Source organism: Callorhinus ursinus, unplaced genomic scaffold (assembly GCF_003265705.2).
Source record: "Callorhinus ursinus isolate GAN/ISIS: 27379988/994484 unplaced genomic scaffold, GSC_fseal_2.0 scaffold105, whole genome shotgun sequence".
In the NCBI taxonomy this organism is placed as follows: Eukaryota; Metazoa; Chordata; class Mammalia; order Carnivora; family Otariidae; genus Callorhinus; species Callorhinus ursinus.
This window is the reverse complement of record NW_027397167.1, coordinates 368,746-384,656: the sequence shown is the minus strand read 5'-3', so window position 1 is coordinate 384,656 and position 15,911 is coordinate 368,746. Positions and strand designations below refer to the sequence as shown.

Here is a 15,911-nt window from a genome sequence, read left to right as displayed (position 1 = left end):
ATGATTGGTACCCTTATGAGAGAGAAATGTGAACAGACATGTACACAGGGAAGGTAAGGTGAAGGCACTGGGACACATCTGCAAGTCAAAGAGAGAGACCTGGAACCGATGCTTCCTTACAACCCTCAGAAGGAACGAATCCTACCGACAGCTTGACCTTGGACTGACCCTCTGGAACTGTGAGAAAAATATATTGGTTAAAAAAAAAAAAAAAGGCCAGGCTGGGAAAGGCAGTGTCACACCTAGACAGTACCTGCAGTGCATGTTCAGAACACAGTGGCTCCTGATGGCCCATCTGCCGTCTGAAATCACCAGGGGCACTGCTCTGCCCTTCCATCCCAACTTCTGGCCTTCACTCTGCCCAAGGGTCTTCAGGACACCCATCCCCCATCAAGTTTCCAGTGGGTCTCCTGCCCTCCTTCCTACAGTGCCTTCTCCAGCCCTTGGCTGACCCTCTCCTCACCTGGCTCGAAATATAAGCACACCTCTGGGGCTGAGGCTGATGGTGCTCAATCCAAAGCTTTCACTCTACACATCCACGGCTCCTGAAGTTCTCATCCCTCCCCCACCTGATTCCACTAGATATTTCACAGGATGTGGGTCCAAACACACTCAAATCCTTTGCACCCCACAAGTCAAGTAATGATTTGAGTGTCACCTTTCATCTATATTAAATTTTAGATAAACAAAAAAACTTAGTATAAGTATGTCCCAAACATCGCAGGAGGCAAAAATTCTATCTGAAGTTTAAGTCTCCTACAACCCTACTTTCGTCCCTCCCCTTCCCTCATGCCTACATCGACACACGCAGGATTGGCGCCCTCATCTTTTCTAGACCACCAGTGGCTGACAATGTTCTCCCCACCCTGCAGACCACTCCTTGCCTGGCAGGTGGGAGGAGGGGCCATCTCCCCTGCCCTGACTCCCCCAGCAAAAGAGACCCCACACACACACTCCGCCCTTCTCTTCCTCCCTCCCCTGACAGGGACAGCAAACGTTACTGTTACATAAACTATTTTATTTAAATAAAATCAGGGGCATACCCTTTTCTCTCTCTCTCTCTCTCTCTCACACTCACACTCTCACACACACACACTCCCCCAGCCCATGCACACACGCAGGCCCACGCCCTCCCTCCTTTTCTTCCCTCCACCATGGCCACCTCAAACCCAGTGGTTTTCATAGTGACCACCTTAGCACAGGGAGACACCCTCCATGTGAAAGCCCACTCCTCCCAGGTGATGGCAGCAGCACAATGGCCTAGGCACAAGCTATCCTGCCCAGAGTCCACCTCTCAGACCTCTTAGGGTGGGAAAGGAGGAAGGACCCGTTCTCCCAAGGCACCCAGATCTAGCGTGGCTTCCCCACCCTTCCCCCCATATAGCCTGGAGCACCACCAAACACCCAGAACTGCTCCCCATGGAGGAGGGATCCCCTTTCCCAGGGCAACCCCTCCCGGCGACAGAGAAGGCTCTGCAGCCAAACTTGAGCATTTCCCCCTAGGGATCCTGGAGTAGCTATTGTTTGGTTTGGGAGAGAGGGAGAGCAACTGAGCACCAAATTCCCTAACTCCACCCTGCAGGAGGGTGCTGAGATTCAGCTCAACATCCTCTACCCAGAAAAAGTAAACCCAACTCTGCAGCAGGAATGGCGAGGGCCTCAACCATCAGGACCTCATTACATGTCCAACTCCCAACACGGACCCTGTTAGAGACCCACTAGCACCTTAGCAATGTTAATGGCCCAGGCCAGCTGGCGGAAACACCATGCACATGGGAGCCTATTTGGAGTGGGTGGTGTCCTCTTTGTTGACAGTGGGGTTGCGTTTCACCTTCTCTGACACTGGTACCCTTCCAGTCCTGCTTTGCAGGACACAGCAAAGTGGCTTAGGTCATGAGGAGGGAGCACTGTACGGATCAGTAGTGTTTTCCAGAGGCACACAGTCCTACAGTGCATTTTACAACTACCTGATGGGCAGGCTGGGACAAAGGCCTAGGGCACAGGGCTGCCAGAAGAGCTCTGTAGCATCCCTAGGCCCCCTCGGGAGATGGGGAGGTGGAAGGGACACCTATTTCCTCGAGCTAGGGGCCCAAGATGCCAGGACTCAGGTCCCACACCCACCTTCTCTGATGGGCTTCCCTGTGCCTCCAGACCAAGTTCCCTGAGGGGAAAGCCAGACAGATGGAAGGAAAGCAGAAAGGGGGCAGGAAACGGCATCAGACCATGAGGAGCTAGCAGGGAGAGGGCAAACGTGAGAGCCAGAGAGAAGCCTTCTGAAGGGGTAAGGCAAAGAGAGCTGCCACCTGCAAGGAGGGAGCTGGGAGGGCAGGGACAGGGAGAAATCCACCAGAGACAAGGGCCGGCCTGACCTCTCCAAGGGAAGCAAGGACCTGAGGAGAGGTAGCTTGGAGCCTGTCTGGCCCTACATGGGCCAGTGGTGGTAAAGAGGAACAAGCCACCCTGAGCATGGACTACAGGCTGATGCTGCGCTGGTGGCGGCCCCCACGGCCCCCGCTCCGGGAGCCCAGGTCCTGACCATCCAGACTGGTGTGGTCTGAGAGGCCCCGCAGGTGCTCCACAGAGTCACACTTCTGCAGGTCCGAGGCCACCGTGCGCAGGCTCAGCAGGCTAAGCGTGTCTGTGTCCGGGGCAGGCCCAGGCCCCAGGCTACTGCCCTCCTCCAGGCCCCCACCTTCAGCCCCCTCAATGATCCCACTGTCCCCATCCTCCCCACCATCAGGCCCAGCCTCTGCCCCCACGGGGGAGGAGCGCCGCTGGCCTGGGCCATGAGGGGGCTGGCCCCGGCGCCGGGCATGAATCTGCTCGCTGATCTGCTCCAGGTTGCGCAGGGCAACTGAATAGCGAGTCTTGGCCTGGGCCACCTGCTGCTCCAGCTCTGTCACCTTGGCCTTGTGCTCCTGCAGAAAGAGGAACAGAGTGAGGTGATCCAACGGGCAACTCCACGGTTCCTGGAGCTGAGTCCCTTCAGCCCCACTAGCACTCTGCACAGTGCCTCCTTTCCCAGACCACCCAACACAAACCTGCAGTGCTCCACCCTGCCCAGCCCAGCTCCCCCTCACTCCTCCTCTTTGATTCCTCTTCCCCAGCCATCCTGCCCTGCTCCTCACCTAAGCCTGACCTCTAAGACCTTCCCCCCAGGTCTTCATTCCCACCCACTCCTCCTCTCCCCACTGTTCCCTTTCCCTGGCTGGCCAGTTCCTTATCCCCATTCTCCCTGGTTTTCTGATTCCCACTTTTTCTCATTTACCTCCTTTTGACTCCATTCTCCGCCGGTACCTATTCTCCAAGCCCAACTCCCACTCCTGTGGGTCATTCCAAGCACCTGTCCCACCACATTGGTCTGGCAGATGGCCCAGAGAGGTATCCCTTGAATTGCCCTCACTCTCCATCCCTGCCCCCTTCCTGCCTGGTTCACATACCCTCCCCCTCTCCCACTACTCCCCTACCTCCAGAATCTGGCTGAACTGGGCCTTGAGCTCAAAGTAGGGGCGGCTCTTTCCAATGGCCCGCCGGAGCGTCTTCTGCAGGGCTTGGACCCGAGCTTCAGCCTGCTGGCACAGCCGAGTCACCCGCTGATGCTCCCGCTCACCACGAAGCCGCTCCTCCTCTGCTTCATTCACCTGGCCCAGATGGGGCAGAGGACATACATCACTGACTGAGGAGCCAGGCTTTTGCCCCTCGAGACATGACCATCCTTCAGGAGCTCGCATTTGCTACTAGAGACTAAATGTTTGTATCCCCCCAAAATTCCTATTTGAAATCCTAACCTCTGAGGTGATGGCATTGGATGTGGGCCCTCTGAGAGGTGATCAGGTTATGTGGGGGGGGGGGCAGTCTCAATGGGATTAGTGCCCTCATAAAAGAGGTCCTGGAGAGCTCCCATGTACCCCATCTACCTCATGAGGACACAGTGAGAAGACCGCCAGCTGTCTAGGAAGCAGGAAGCAGGCCCTCGCCACCAGATACCAAACCGGCCTGCACCTGAGCTTGGACTTCCTAGCGTGCACAACTGTGAGAAATAAACTGCCGCTTAAGCCACCCAGTCTACATTATTTTGTTTTAACGACCCCAATGGACTAACGTCTATACAAGGTGAAGGTGGCAGACTGCAGCTGATAGCAGTACTCCTCCCACTCCCCACACTCCTTTGAGTAGCTGAGAAATGATACACAAATTACACTTCACAAGGTACACTGGCAAAGCCCAACCAGGGCACAGAGCAAGGAAGAGGTTTCACCTGAAACAGAATCAAAGCTGAGGCAAGTCTGGAGTGGAGAAGAGAGATAGGAGGCAGGAGGGCGATGGGATGAAAGGAGAGCAAAGGAAGTAGCCGAACCTGAGGAGACCTGCTGGCACCGCCTGGCTCACCTTGCAGGTGGCGTGGTTGAGCATCTCCTGCCACGTGGGGTCCAGCCGGTTCTTGTCGGCCATGACACCCTGCTCAGCCACAAACACCATCTCCCGGGCAGCATTGTGCATGCTCACAGCCCGCTCGTACCGCAGCGCTGCCTTCTGGGTCTCTTGCTGGGCCTGGGAAGAGTGGGCCATCAGGATGGGGAGCCCCAAGGACCCCTGCCCGCCTGTGGAGACCCATCTTAAGAGGATGAAGACAGGAGGAGAAGGCCCAATGCAACGTCAGCTTCACTGCCCAAACTGCACTGAGCGTAAGTGCCAAAAAAATAACATTCTATAAAGAATATTTTGTAAGGATAGGACTTAAAAGAAATAAATGTAGAAACAAAGACTGGAAAACGATACTGCCACTAGAGGGTGAGTGTGTGAAATCAGCACTTACAAAGGCCACTGGCGTTTTTCATCTTAGGGAGAACAAAGAAAAATCCCCACCACTTTAGTTGCAAGGTGGTTAGCGACAGGGACCAAGTCTTAAAGAAAGCACGCCCGTGATTTCATCAACTCCAGTCCAGTAGGTAAGCTGAAGGAAGACAAGTGCTCAGAGATACTCATCACAGCCATGCTTACCAAACAAAACAATGGAAACCAACCCAAGTTTTCAGTTAGAGGGAACTGATTAAATGAATAATAATAATAATGTAAGGAAATATTAGGCAGGTCTTAAAAATGACAGCATGGATGTGTATTTATTGACATGGAACCATGTCATAATATAAATAAAATAAAGGAATAAAAATAACACATACCAGGTCATCTCATTTTGGCAAAATATATACAAAAAAAAATTAAGGGGTTATCCGTGCTGTATTAACTATGTATTTTATTTTCTATATTTCATGGTGCTTTGACATCTTGGGGGCCTTGCAGCCCTCCTAGGGCTAGCTAAGTCCTAAAAACAGTAAACTCCTCTATGAGCACACTTCTCAAATGCACACCAACCAATCCAAATCCCACCACCCCCTTTATCTAACTCTCACACCCCATGCCAGTATTTCCCCTGCCCTATGTTACCCCTGGACCAGGTACCAAAACATAGAAACCAGCGCTCTAGCCCAGAGCCCGCATTTATTCAAGCTATCTAATTCTAAATTTGCTCCATGTTGCCTACCCTGCCCTACCCATTCCTTCCCATTATAAGCACAATGAAGGCTCTGAGCCAAGCTTTCCTCACGTGCCTTCTGTCCCCTACGTGCTATGGCATGCCCTTTCTTCTTGGAAATGTTAAGTAATAAACTCTTCTTTCAAGGCAGCTGTCTCTATGTCTGCCACCTAACCATACTTGACCAAAACAGATCCTAGGTACAAAAACCATGAAACATGCACATGGTAGGATTTGGGGTGATTTTGGTTTTCTTCTTGTTTTATAGCTACAGTTACATTACAGTCTCCCAATAATGAACCCACAGTATTTGTGCTTTAAAAAAAAGAGAGGGGAGGAAATGGGTAAAGGAATGGAGGGATGAGCAAAGAAAAGAGACATGAACCAAAGGGAAGAGACATAAAAGAAAAAGGAAATGAGAAACTGTTCTGTCTTCCACTCCACACAGAGACAGAAGAGTCCAGGGCCAGGCTCTGCATGTGGCCATTCTGCAATGCACGTCAGCTGGCCATACCTCCTTAGCAAGACGCCGAGCCTCATAGTAAGGCCGAGCCTTCTCGATGCAGCTCCCCAAGTGGGAACCCTGCGTGTTGAGCTTCCTTGCAGACTCCTGCAGGATCCTCCGATAGGTGGTCCTGGCCTCCTGGCAAAGGGACAGGGACACAGGGCAGAGGGAAGGCATGTGGGAAGGCATGTCCCAGCCCCTCTTGTTTTTCATACATGCCCCCTCCCCTGCCACCATATTGAACAGGGAGAGAAGGAGACACCTCCGAGACCAGCCCAAGGGTGTGAGGAAAAGGAGCAACACTCACATCCAGCTGCAGCTCCACCTGGTTGATCTCCTCGCTGGCCTGGTTCAGGTGCTCTAGTTCTTCCTGCCAAAGATGGGCAAAAAATTACAGGAGTGGAAAGTAGCCTCATGTGAACCACATGGAGTGGGAGTGCAATGCAAGTAGGGAAAGTCCGCCGACTAGAGAAGGGAAGAGATGCATGAGGCTCCTGCAATCCTCACAACTCCACCTCTGCAACAGGTCATTAAACCCCCACCGTAACAATGAGGAAATCAACATTCAGAAAATGGAAGACACATATGCCATCAGCAAAGTGGCAGCAAGCCTGCCCTCTCTCCATCAGACGGTGCCACCTTCTCTTTGTACTCCAGCCAGGAGGAGTCTCCTCGGAGCTAATAGTCTCTGTTCCTGGCAGAGAACACTACCCCTAGCTACTCACTCATCACACATTTACTACATACTCATCACAGCTCAGCATCAGGAGACCCCAGAATTTAGGAAACAAAGAGGTGGCCCCTCACAGCCCTACAAGTAAGCAGCAGGCCCTCGTCAGTGTGAGCAGCTGTAAGAGGCGGGCATGGTGTGGGCAGCAGGGTCACCTTGCCTGGGCAGGACGCTCAGAGTACTTGCTCCTAGGCGGGGCCTTGATGGGTACATAGAAAAGCACCAGTGATGGAGAGGCGCCAAGAATCAGAAGGAGGGCAGGTGCGCAGCTTGTCAGGTAAGAAGCCAGAAAGGCTGGGGCACAGAGAAAGGAGACCACAACTTTTCCCAGAGCGTGGCACCACCTGGTCTGTGGTTTAGGAAGGCAGATCTGAGCAATATGAGGGAAGTTTACAAGGGCCAGGGAGACAAAAGTGGAGGCTGTCTGCAGTATTCCAGGAGGGAGAGGACAGGGCAGATACCAGACAAATGCAGGACATAGACTCATGAGGGTCTGATAGACAATTAAGGTCAAGATTACGGAAGATCACATGGCTCAAGAGGCTTCTGGGCCTGCTTCGGCAGTGGGCTGACAAGACCCCAGGTCCTCACACAACAGATTCTGTGGCAGCGAGGGAGAACCTCAGGGAGAAGTCCTGAGTCCACCCTGCCAAGGACACTCCTAAAGAGGAGCAATGCCCGGTGAAATACCTGACACTCAGCTATGGGATTCTCTCCCAGGAGCCTTGCAACCCCTGGAGAGGACAGTGGAACCCAGCCTGTGCCTGCTTGCTGCCCATGACCCAGACCTGACCTGCGCTTGGCAGTGAGCGATGCTGCCATCACTGGCTCCCACACACCTCATCTGGCCCTTCCAACAATCCAGTATATGACCCTCTTTTAGTCTTTTTATTTCTATGCCTTTCCTCAAGCCCTAAAAGGTTTGAGTCAGCAAATAAGAATCCAGGAAACCAAGTTGTACGCCCAAATTACAGTGAAAGGAAGAAACATTTAACAGAACCAGGAACAAGGATACGGAAATATGAGTGCCTATAACAATGCAGACCCTGCCTCAAAGAAGGCCATAAATTTGGCTCTAAATTTTCCAGAGCAGAACAGTCCAACAAAAATATGTGAGCCCCACATTGAATTTTTAGTTTTCTGGCAACCATTTAAAAAAATGCAAAAGCAAACAGGTTAAATTGTTAAGAATACATTCCATTTAACCCAAATATCCAAAATATTATAATTTTAACATGTTAACAACACAAATTATAAAACATTTTTACATTCCTTTTAACATATGCCTTTGAAATCCTCGTGCATTCGACCCTTAGGGCACATCTCAACTTGACCAACGGCATATGGCTCCCACACTGGACACTGTGGGTCTAGAAGTTGGTGCACATTAGTCACACAACCCAGTGACTATAAGATCACAACAAAACACTGTGGAACCATAAGCAGATGACATGGCTCAAAGGACCCCAGAAGAGGCCCAGGGGCAGAGCCAGCACCACCAGACACACAGAGCTCTAGGTTTCACAGAGCCTTCCTACCCAAGACATCACCTTCAGTTGATGGAATCTCCCCAAGGGCCCTCAAAAAAAGGCAGTTCCTGTTAGGATGAGAGGCAACCTCTCCCACTGTAAGCCTAGTCTCCTCTGGCTTAATTAGGCCCACAGCGGGTTTCAGACTATCTGGGAGAAGAGGTAACGGTGCTTTCAGCAGCTCCTGCAAGAATATTCTTTCTCAGCTCATTCAAATTTGCTAGGTAAGAAACAATGAAGCAGGGAATCAGGGGCAGAATTGAAACTGGATCTGGGACCTGATGAGGAATCTTGCTTTCCTGCTATTGTAACCACCATCCCAGGACTAAGGACATTCTTGGATGGATGTCTCGAGAAGACAGGAGTACAATCACCTAGAAAAACCACAGTCCTGGTAGGAAAAAGACATGCATGCCTCAGGAGGCAATAAACTGATTCTAGAGGAGAAGAGGGGGTCAGTAAAGGCCATCCTGCAACATTCCCACGGGCAAACCAAGGTCCAAGACTGGATCCTACTCAGTTCCATGGCCAAAAGTGCTCCCGGATCCTAACAAGGTCATCACAGGAACGAATGGCTCTACATAAATCATCCCCACTGGAAAAAGGATGTGAAGGGCTCCTGCTATCGGCAAAGGGCAGGAGTGGGCACATCTTTCTGTAAGGGAACTTGCGCCCACACAGCACTTCCAGCAACTAAAATCTCTTGATGATGAGGTCCACCACCCAGTCGCAAAGCTCTTACTAACAGGACCAGGAGACTGGGGAATAGAATAGGCTAGAGAGCAGGGTGGACAACCAGGCTGGGGCAGACCCAGGGCAAGGCTGAGTGGGAAGCCAACGAGCACTCAGGGCTCTGTTTTGGGAAGTTGGCAACACATTCCATTTGGCCTGCTCCACCAGGGACTCCAGGCACCCGGCTGAAACAGAATTTGAACACAATGAAGTCTGAGTCAGCATGCATCATCCATCAGTGAGCCTGCAACCAGCAGGGAGGGTGACCTTCCTGGGGCACACCAGGCGCATTCCAAAGATGCCAGGCCACTGAGTCAAAGGCATGGGTGCTCAGCTGACAGATGCTCCTGCCCACCTTGTGCAGGCCATTAAAAGACACAAACCCATGGTGATGCAGGGCCAGAGTGATGCATGGCCCAAGGACTGAGAAATAAGGGAACTATGACTGTCCTGTGAGAGATAACCTGATACTCTGGATAAGGATGAAGAGATTGCAAAGTCACTCTGAAGAGTCTACGGCGGAGGTAAGTGACTATATCCACTCACCTGAGGATGAATGCGCCCATCACAAAAGGAACTGAGAAAGTCACAGGGGAAGAGATGCAGATGCATCCTAGCACCACCCTCCTTCATTTTTCCACTCCATTGGGACCCTCTCAGAAAGCTGAGGACCAGCCTGAAGGCCTCAGAGAACTATGCTGAGGTCAAGACATGGAGACTAAGCCAGTGGCCTTCCCTGGGGGGATAGCACACTCCAGGGAGGCCTAGAGCTGGCCTCCAGCTGGCTTCCCTCCAACTTCCAGAGGCATCCCACCAGACAACAGGGACACGAACTGCCTGCCAAGAAACCCTATTTCCCACATGAGTAAGAGCCTTGCCTTAAGAGCAACCATTTCTGGGAGTTTAAGAAAATATGTGAACCGAGTCCCTAGCCTGTGGGATATCCCTGGCTTAGTAGAGACGTGTAGGCTGCAAGTTAGATCCACTTCTCACCCCACCAAGACCAGAATTCACATGTGTGGGTATGGCTCAGGAATGGATGTTTTTAAAACCTGCTGGTGGATTATGACAGATCTGTTGGTGGAGACCCACAAAATACACTGAGAATCCATTTAAAGCACTGAAACACAGTTACCAGAATAACATGGTCTTGTGCACTGTCAACCCCAAGAGGGAGCTCAGATGACACATGCCCCAATCTCTTCCAATCACAGAAGGTTGAATGCTACCAGCTTTCTCTGTGAGAGGTGCCCCTCACATCAGGCTACCTCTCCCACATGGCAAGAAGATGCAAAGGCCCTGCTAAGGACAGAGCACTGGCCCAGCCACAAGGATGCCATCAAAGGTGGAGGCCTCTACGAGACCTTCCCTCCCTACATAACCCATACCATTCCACCGTGTGCCTCCCAGTTTAGCAACAGAGACTACGGTCTGCCTGTCCTTCTCGTTCCAGTAACACTGCAAGGTCCCTGGATTCAAGGCAAATCTTATGCCTGCCTGGTACTCTCTGACCCTCACAGAGCTCATCCTATAGAACTCTGATGATGGAAATGTTCTACTTCTGCAATACCAACAGCAGCTGGAGAACTGCATTTTTGTTTATTTAATTTTAATTGATCTTACCTAAATAGCCACATGCGGCTAACAGCTACTCTATTGAACAGCACAACATAAGAGTGATTCTTCACACTGCAGCCTTTGCCTGTGTGGGCACTGGAAAAACACACAGGAGCCGGAGAGACTGAGCAAAGAATCCACCCACAGTAGATTTTCCCCTGGAGCAGAGCAAGGAACGTTGGAAGGAGATGTATGAGGTGCATCACACAGCCCTCCCCCCCGCAGAACAGATAGGGGTCTTTTTCCCAAAGTACTACCTACAAACTTTCACCAAGAGATAAACAGAAGAGTTGTGACAGAAAAGAATCAGGACTATGTCAGAGCAGAGCGATGAGTTGTGCATACCAGCCGGACCAATCCCTCACTGTATAGATGAAGGTGAGGCTCAGAGATTACATAACTTGCATGAAAATCACAAATCATGAGGCTGGAGGTTGCTTCAGTCTCAGCCAACGTGGTTTTCACTACAACTTACTTCCTCAGTAGGCGACAAATCTGTAGAATTAGCAGGAGAAACTGAGCTGTTTTCAATGCAACAGCCATGAGACGTGGCAGAAATAAATTATTGACACACCAGTAAACAAATGGCTCACCACAGCTCCAACGAAAGCATGGACACAGTTTCCCTGCCCCAATGTCCACAGAACCCCCACCAGGAGGGCAGGAGGATACTAGGATCAGATCTGATTTCTTCTTGACTCACAGAAACAATCTAATAAAGGTCTGTTGGCAGAGAAGCCCAGGAATGCAAGCCCTGAGATGCTCTTGCTCACCTAAGGGGTGTGAGTCACCTACACATCAAAATCTTAGAGATGCTGCCAGACCTTACAGCAGACTTAGCCCCCAACACACAAGAACTTCCTGCCCTCACCTGCCCAAGTAGCTTTTCCAGTCATTGCCGGGAAACACTACAATCCCACCTTGGCCGACCATGCATCTCATCCGCAATGGTGTCTGTCCTCTTCACTCTGAAGGTCCTCTTCAAAGATTTGCCCATCCTAACAACTACTAGCCGGTAAATACTCCAAGGTAATAAATCAGCTTTTCCATTCATTGGATACAACCAGCATCCTCAGAACTGAGAATTTGTATTATTAAGGGCTGACCATGGCAGATACAACTCCCGAAACACATTGGATTTCCTTGTAGGCCTCCATCTGTTGAGCCATTATAAGACATGAAACGTCTTACCCTTTACAGATGTGAACATCCTGGGGAGGCACTGGCGCGGGGGGGAGGGGGTTGAAACTGCCTCCCAATCTCAAAATCACCCCCTCTCACATCGCATCTCTGAGCCAACAGCCCCTTTACTTATTCAGAAAGGAGTACAACGGTTGTACTCCCCACTGAACTAAATGAGGCCCTGCATCTGATGCCAATTTGTTGCTTCACTGTCAGCTAAGCCTTTAGGAACACAGCCCAGGCACTCAGGCAGGCCTTTCTCTGCTCTGGCATCACACGCAGCTCTTTTAGCACTTGTCCCACCATACTGCCATGATTTGCTGACAAGCTTGCTTTCCTTTCCTGCCCCAGTCCCTTCATTCATCTGAGAGCTCTTCAGGAAAACTGGAATCTGGGCTCCGGGGCTCTCCCTTCCCCTTAGTCTTCTCACCTGTATTCGAGGATCCAGTTCTTCCTCTTCTCTTGGAGACAATTTGGCCTCACTGTTGTTGCTCCCGCCTCTCCCGGGCTCCTCTGCGACTGGACTCCGAGGAACTTCATCCTCTACCACCTCAGACCGCAGCTCCCCCTGCGGGGTCTCCCGCCCCCCCGGAACCGGCCTGAATTCAGCCATGCTAATGGGGAGAGGGCACAGCCCTATGCACAAGAGAGGACTGACATGCTGGGACCAGGGCCCCAGCTTGGGGCTTCCTGGGCTCTGGGTAGCAAGAAGAAGGGTTTCTCTTCTCGGCGGGTGGAAAAGGGGACAGAGGAATAACCTCACACTGGATTAGAGGCCAAGATTCAAGTCGTCGGTGGGGCTCCTGGAGCTACAGCCTTGTCTGTGGAAAAGTTCTTCCCTGCCCGTCACGGGGAGTCCACCAGGAGCGACCCGGAGCAACCGCTCCGAGGCGGGGGGCAAAGGGGGTTTGGATCCTGGGCCGAGGCCTGCGAGGAGTAGCACCATTCGGGAGGGCGGAGGCAGGCGCCTCCAGGCTGTGGTGGCAGCTGGAGAGAGAAGGCTGGGCCCGAACCGAGGCTGCGGGATTACAGTCTCTGGGGAGCTGCACGGGAAACAAAGGCCAAGTACATGGGCAGCATCAAAACATACTTGGGCCACCAGACCCTTCCAAACCTTCAGCCTCTCAATAACTCCACTCTCATCCTTCCAGACTCCCATATTCTGAGCAGACCCCACCGCAACTACTTTCCTCAGCCCTCAAGGACTAGAGGTCCTACACCTCCCGCGTCCCAGCCCCTCCCCGACCAGCGCTTCCAGACTTGCCTCTAAGCTCCGACCCTCTCTCCACCCTCCCTTTCCTTCCGCCCGCCCCTACTCCACCCCACCCCCGACCCCAGCTTTGCAATTCACCTATTAACCCCCCAGCCCCGCCCCACCTCTCTCCAAACCTGCGGACAGTCTGAGCCTCCCTTCTCCAACCCCACACTCACCCTCAATCCCGAAGACCCTGCCCCCAGTCCTCCTACACAGCCGGGCGCAAAGTCTCCAGCCCCCCGCGACACAGAACCTTACCTCAGTTTACCTTCCCGTACATTGAGCTCCTCCACTGCAAACAATCTTCCCCCTCCCTCCCCGCAACAAGCCCGTCCAACCAAATGCGACTCAGCCGAGAGGAAGCGGAAATACATCATCCGCTAACACCGCCCTCCTGCCCTTTCGCCCCTCCCCACACGCTCTCTGGTCCGCGGGGCCACGTCTGGGTTCCCGAGTACCTCGTCCCCGCCCGGCCTTTGATTTCCGTACAAAATGGTGCCCTACGGCGCTCATGGTCGTCGCTGTACATTGCCTCCAGCCCATCTTCCACCCCAGCTGAATGAAATTGAAACATGAGCATGTTATGCTGAGAAAAATTGGATCGGTGATGGAAGTCGAGATTCCCTGGTGGATAGGGAAGTGGTAGAAATAAAACGAAGATTGGACAATCGCTTCGGAGAGAGCGCTGACATCTTGCTTTACGCGCTGCGTGCAGGCTGCCGGAAAGCCACTTCCGGCTGCGCCCGGGAGGTCAGAAGCGGCGCCGGAAGTGAGCCTGTTGGCTTCGACGCGGAGGCAGTGAGGTGGCTCGAGTCTTGAGACAAGCCTACTCCGTAGTTAGGACGTAAGGTCGTTTGACAGCCCTAACTGCTCGCTCCGGGAAGTCGGCGGTGCCCTTAGTAACGATGGCTAAACGGACAGCTCTGATAGGTAAATGTGTCTCCTCGGGGCCTCCGGCCATCACGGTGATCCCGGCGCGGCGCCTCGCCAGCCCCTCGCCGAGCCGGGTCCTCTCCCACAGAACGTCGTTTCCTCCCCGGTGAACACCAGTGAGAACCCTAGGCCACCTGAACTCGGTGCTTAAAAGCCCGCGAGGAGTTTGTTGTATTGCTTTGTATATCAATGAAAGGACCTGACCTGAACGACCCGGTGGTCACTTCTTGGTATTGCCAGGCGAGGCTTAAGGGGAAGACTTGAGAATTCGTGTTTAATTTTTGCAAAAGACCTGACTTACTCAGAGCCACCTCAAGACCTGCCCTGAGGTGGAGAAGGCAAATGGACTGAGTAGTCTTTCTTTCCTTTGGATTTCCTCCCTCCATTCCCTCACCAAAAGAATAACCACAAAAAAAAAAAAAAAAATGTAAGAAGTAGAGCCAAATATATTCATTTAAAAGTGATTAAGGGGCGCCTGGGTGGCTCAGTCGGTTAAGCGTCTGTCTTCGGCTCAGGTCATGATCTCAGGGTCCTGGGATTGAGCCCCACCTTGGGCTCCCTGCTCGGCGGGGAGTCTGCTTCTCCCTCCTTCCTTTCCTGCTCTCTCTCTCATTATCTCTATCGTGTCTCTCTCTCAGATAAATAGATAAAATCTTTTAAAAAACAAATAAATGATTTAAAAGATTTTTTTCCACGAAGTTGGAAATTTTATTTTTTTAATTCTAGAAGTAACTTCTCCAGTGAGTAAGGGGGAAACAGTTAAAGCATCTAAGTAGAGGATCTTGTGGATAATAACACCTGTCCTCTGTCATATTCCTTTTTGTTATTAAGGTAGCCAGGAAAATTACATACAGAAGTCAGAAACAATGTATTTATTTGTTCTCTGCTAGTAACTTTAATTTTTTAAAACTGGAATTTCACTGTAATGACTCCCACTTTACCCACCATCTTCTATCTAACCTAGCCTGAATTCTCCCAACCTTTTCTATCCAGCACTACTGCAGTATCTTTCATCCTTATACCTTGTCCTACAGGTCCTTTTCCCTGTGCATTCAGTCGTTAGCAATGTTGAGCTTCTTCTAGTTGTCACATGTTTTTGTTGCATTGGGTAGGATGACATCATGAATACATGTACTTCCCAGACTACTCTTAGATCACATCCTGAAGTTCACTAGCCTCCCTGATACCTCCACCGGCATTTCCTAGGGCTAACTCTCACTGAGACCAAATGTAGTATCATTTATTGATTGTAATTTCTCCAGTGTTTTTTCCTTTTTTTTTTTTTTTTTTGCTGGATTTGGATAATGTTTCAAGTAGGAGCAGTTTGGGAGCAGTGTACACTGGCTTGTTTTATGGAGGCCAGCACAGACATGATGAATTAAAACTTTCTTCTAGAACAGCACTCCAATAGACTTACTGCAATGATAGAAATGTTCTGTGTCAGCTCTGAGCAATATGGTAGCCACTAGCCACATGTGGCCATAGAGCACTTGAAATGGAGCTAGTATTATTAAGGAACAGCATTTTAAAATTTAATTCTAGGGAGACCCGGGTGGCTCCATCGCTTAAGTGTCTACCTTCGGCTCAGGTCATGATCCCAGGGTCCTGGGATCGAGTCCTGCATTGGGCTCCCTGCTCAGCAGGAAGTCTGTACCCTCTGCTGCTCTGCCTGCTGTTCTCCCTGCTGTTCTCCCTGCTTGTGCTCTCTCTCTGACAAATAAATAAATAAACTTAAAAAAAAAAGGTGACATTTCAACTCATGATAGAAAATTTAAAAAAAAATATATAATTTAAATAGCAACCACATATGGCTAATGAATGGAATCATTAGTTTTAGAGCATGCCTTTCCTATATCTCTTCCAGACACATACTCAGCTTTGACATCTTCAATACA

The 15,911-nt window shown here is 51.1% G+C and overlaps 1 protein-coding gene across 3 annotated transcripts in view; it reads right to left on the bottom strand.

The window, feature by feature from the left end:
- Positions 1-997: 997 nt before the first annotated feature.
- SH3BP5L (SH3 binding domain protein 5 like) overlaps positions 998-15,911 on the bottom strand; it is a 24,922-nt gene continuing 10,008 nt past the window's right edge. Inside the window, exons 1-7 of one of the 3 annotated variants that reach the window (XM_025853216.2) lie at positions 13,342-13,452; positions 12,259-12,871; positions 6,346-6,408; positions 6,048-6,176; positions 4,390-4,551; positions 3,468-3,641; positions 998-2,918 (exon numbers count right to left, since the gene is read on the bottom strand). In XM_025853216.2, the coding sequence (XP_025709001.1) occupies positions 2,472-2,918; positions 3,468-3,641; positions 4,390-4,551; positions 6,048-6,176; positions 6,346-6,408; positions 12,259-12,441 (1,158 nt within the window). In that variant the 5' untranslated portion in view covers positions 12,442-12,871; positions 13,342-13,452 and the 3' untranslated portion in view covers positions 998-2,471. Of the gene's footprint in view, positions 2,919-3,467; positions 3,642-4,389; positions 4,552-6,047; positions 6,177-6,345; positions 6,409-12,258; positions 12,872-13,341; positions 13,453-15,911 lie in introns of those variants that run through there. The other 2 variants (XM_073889285.1, XM_073889286.1) reach the window with 2 other exon arrangements.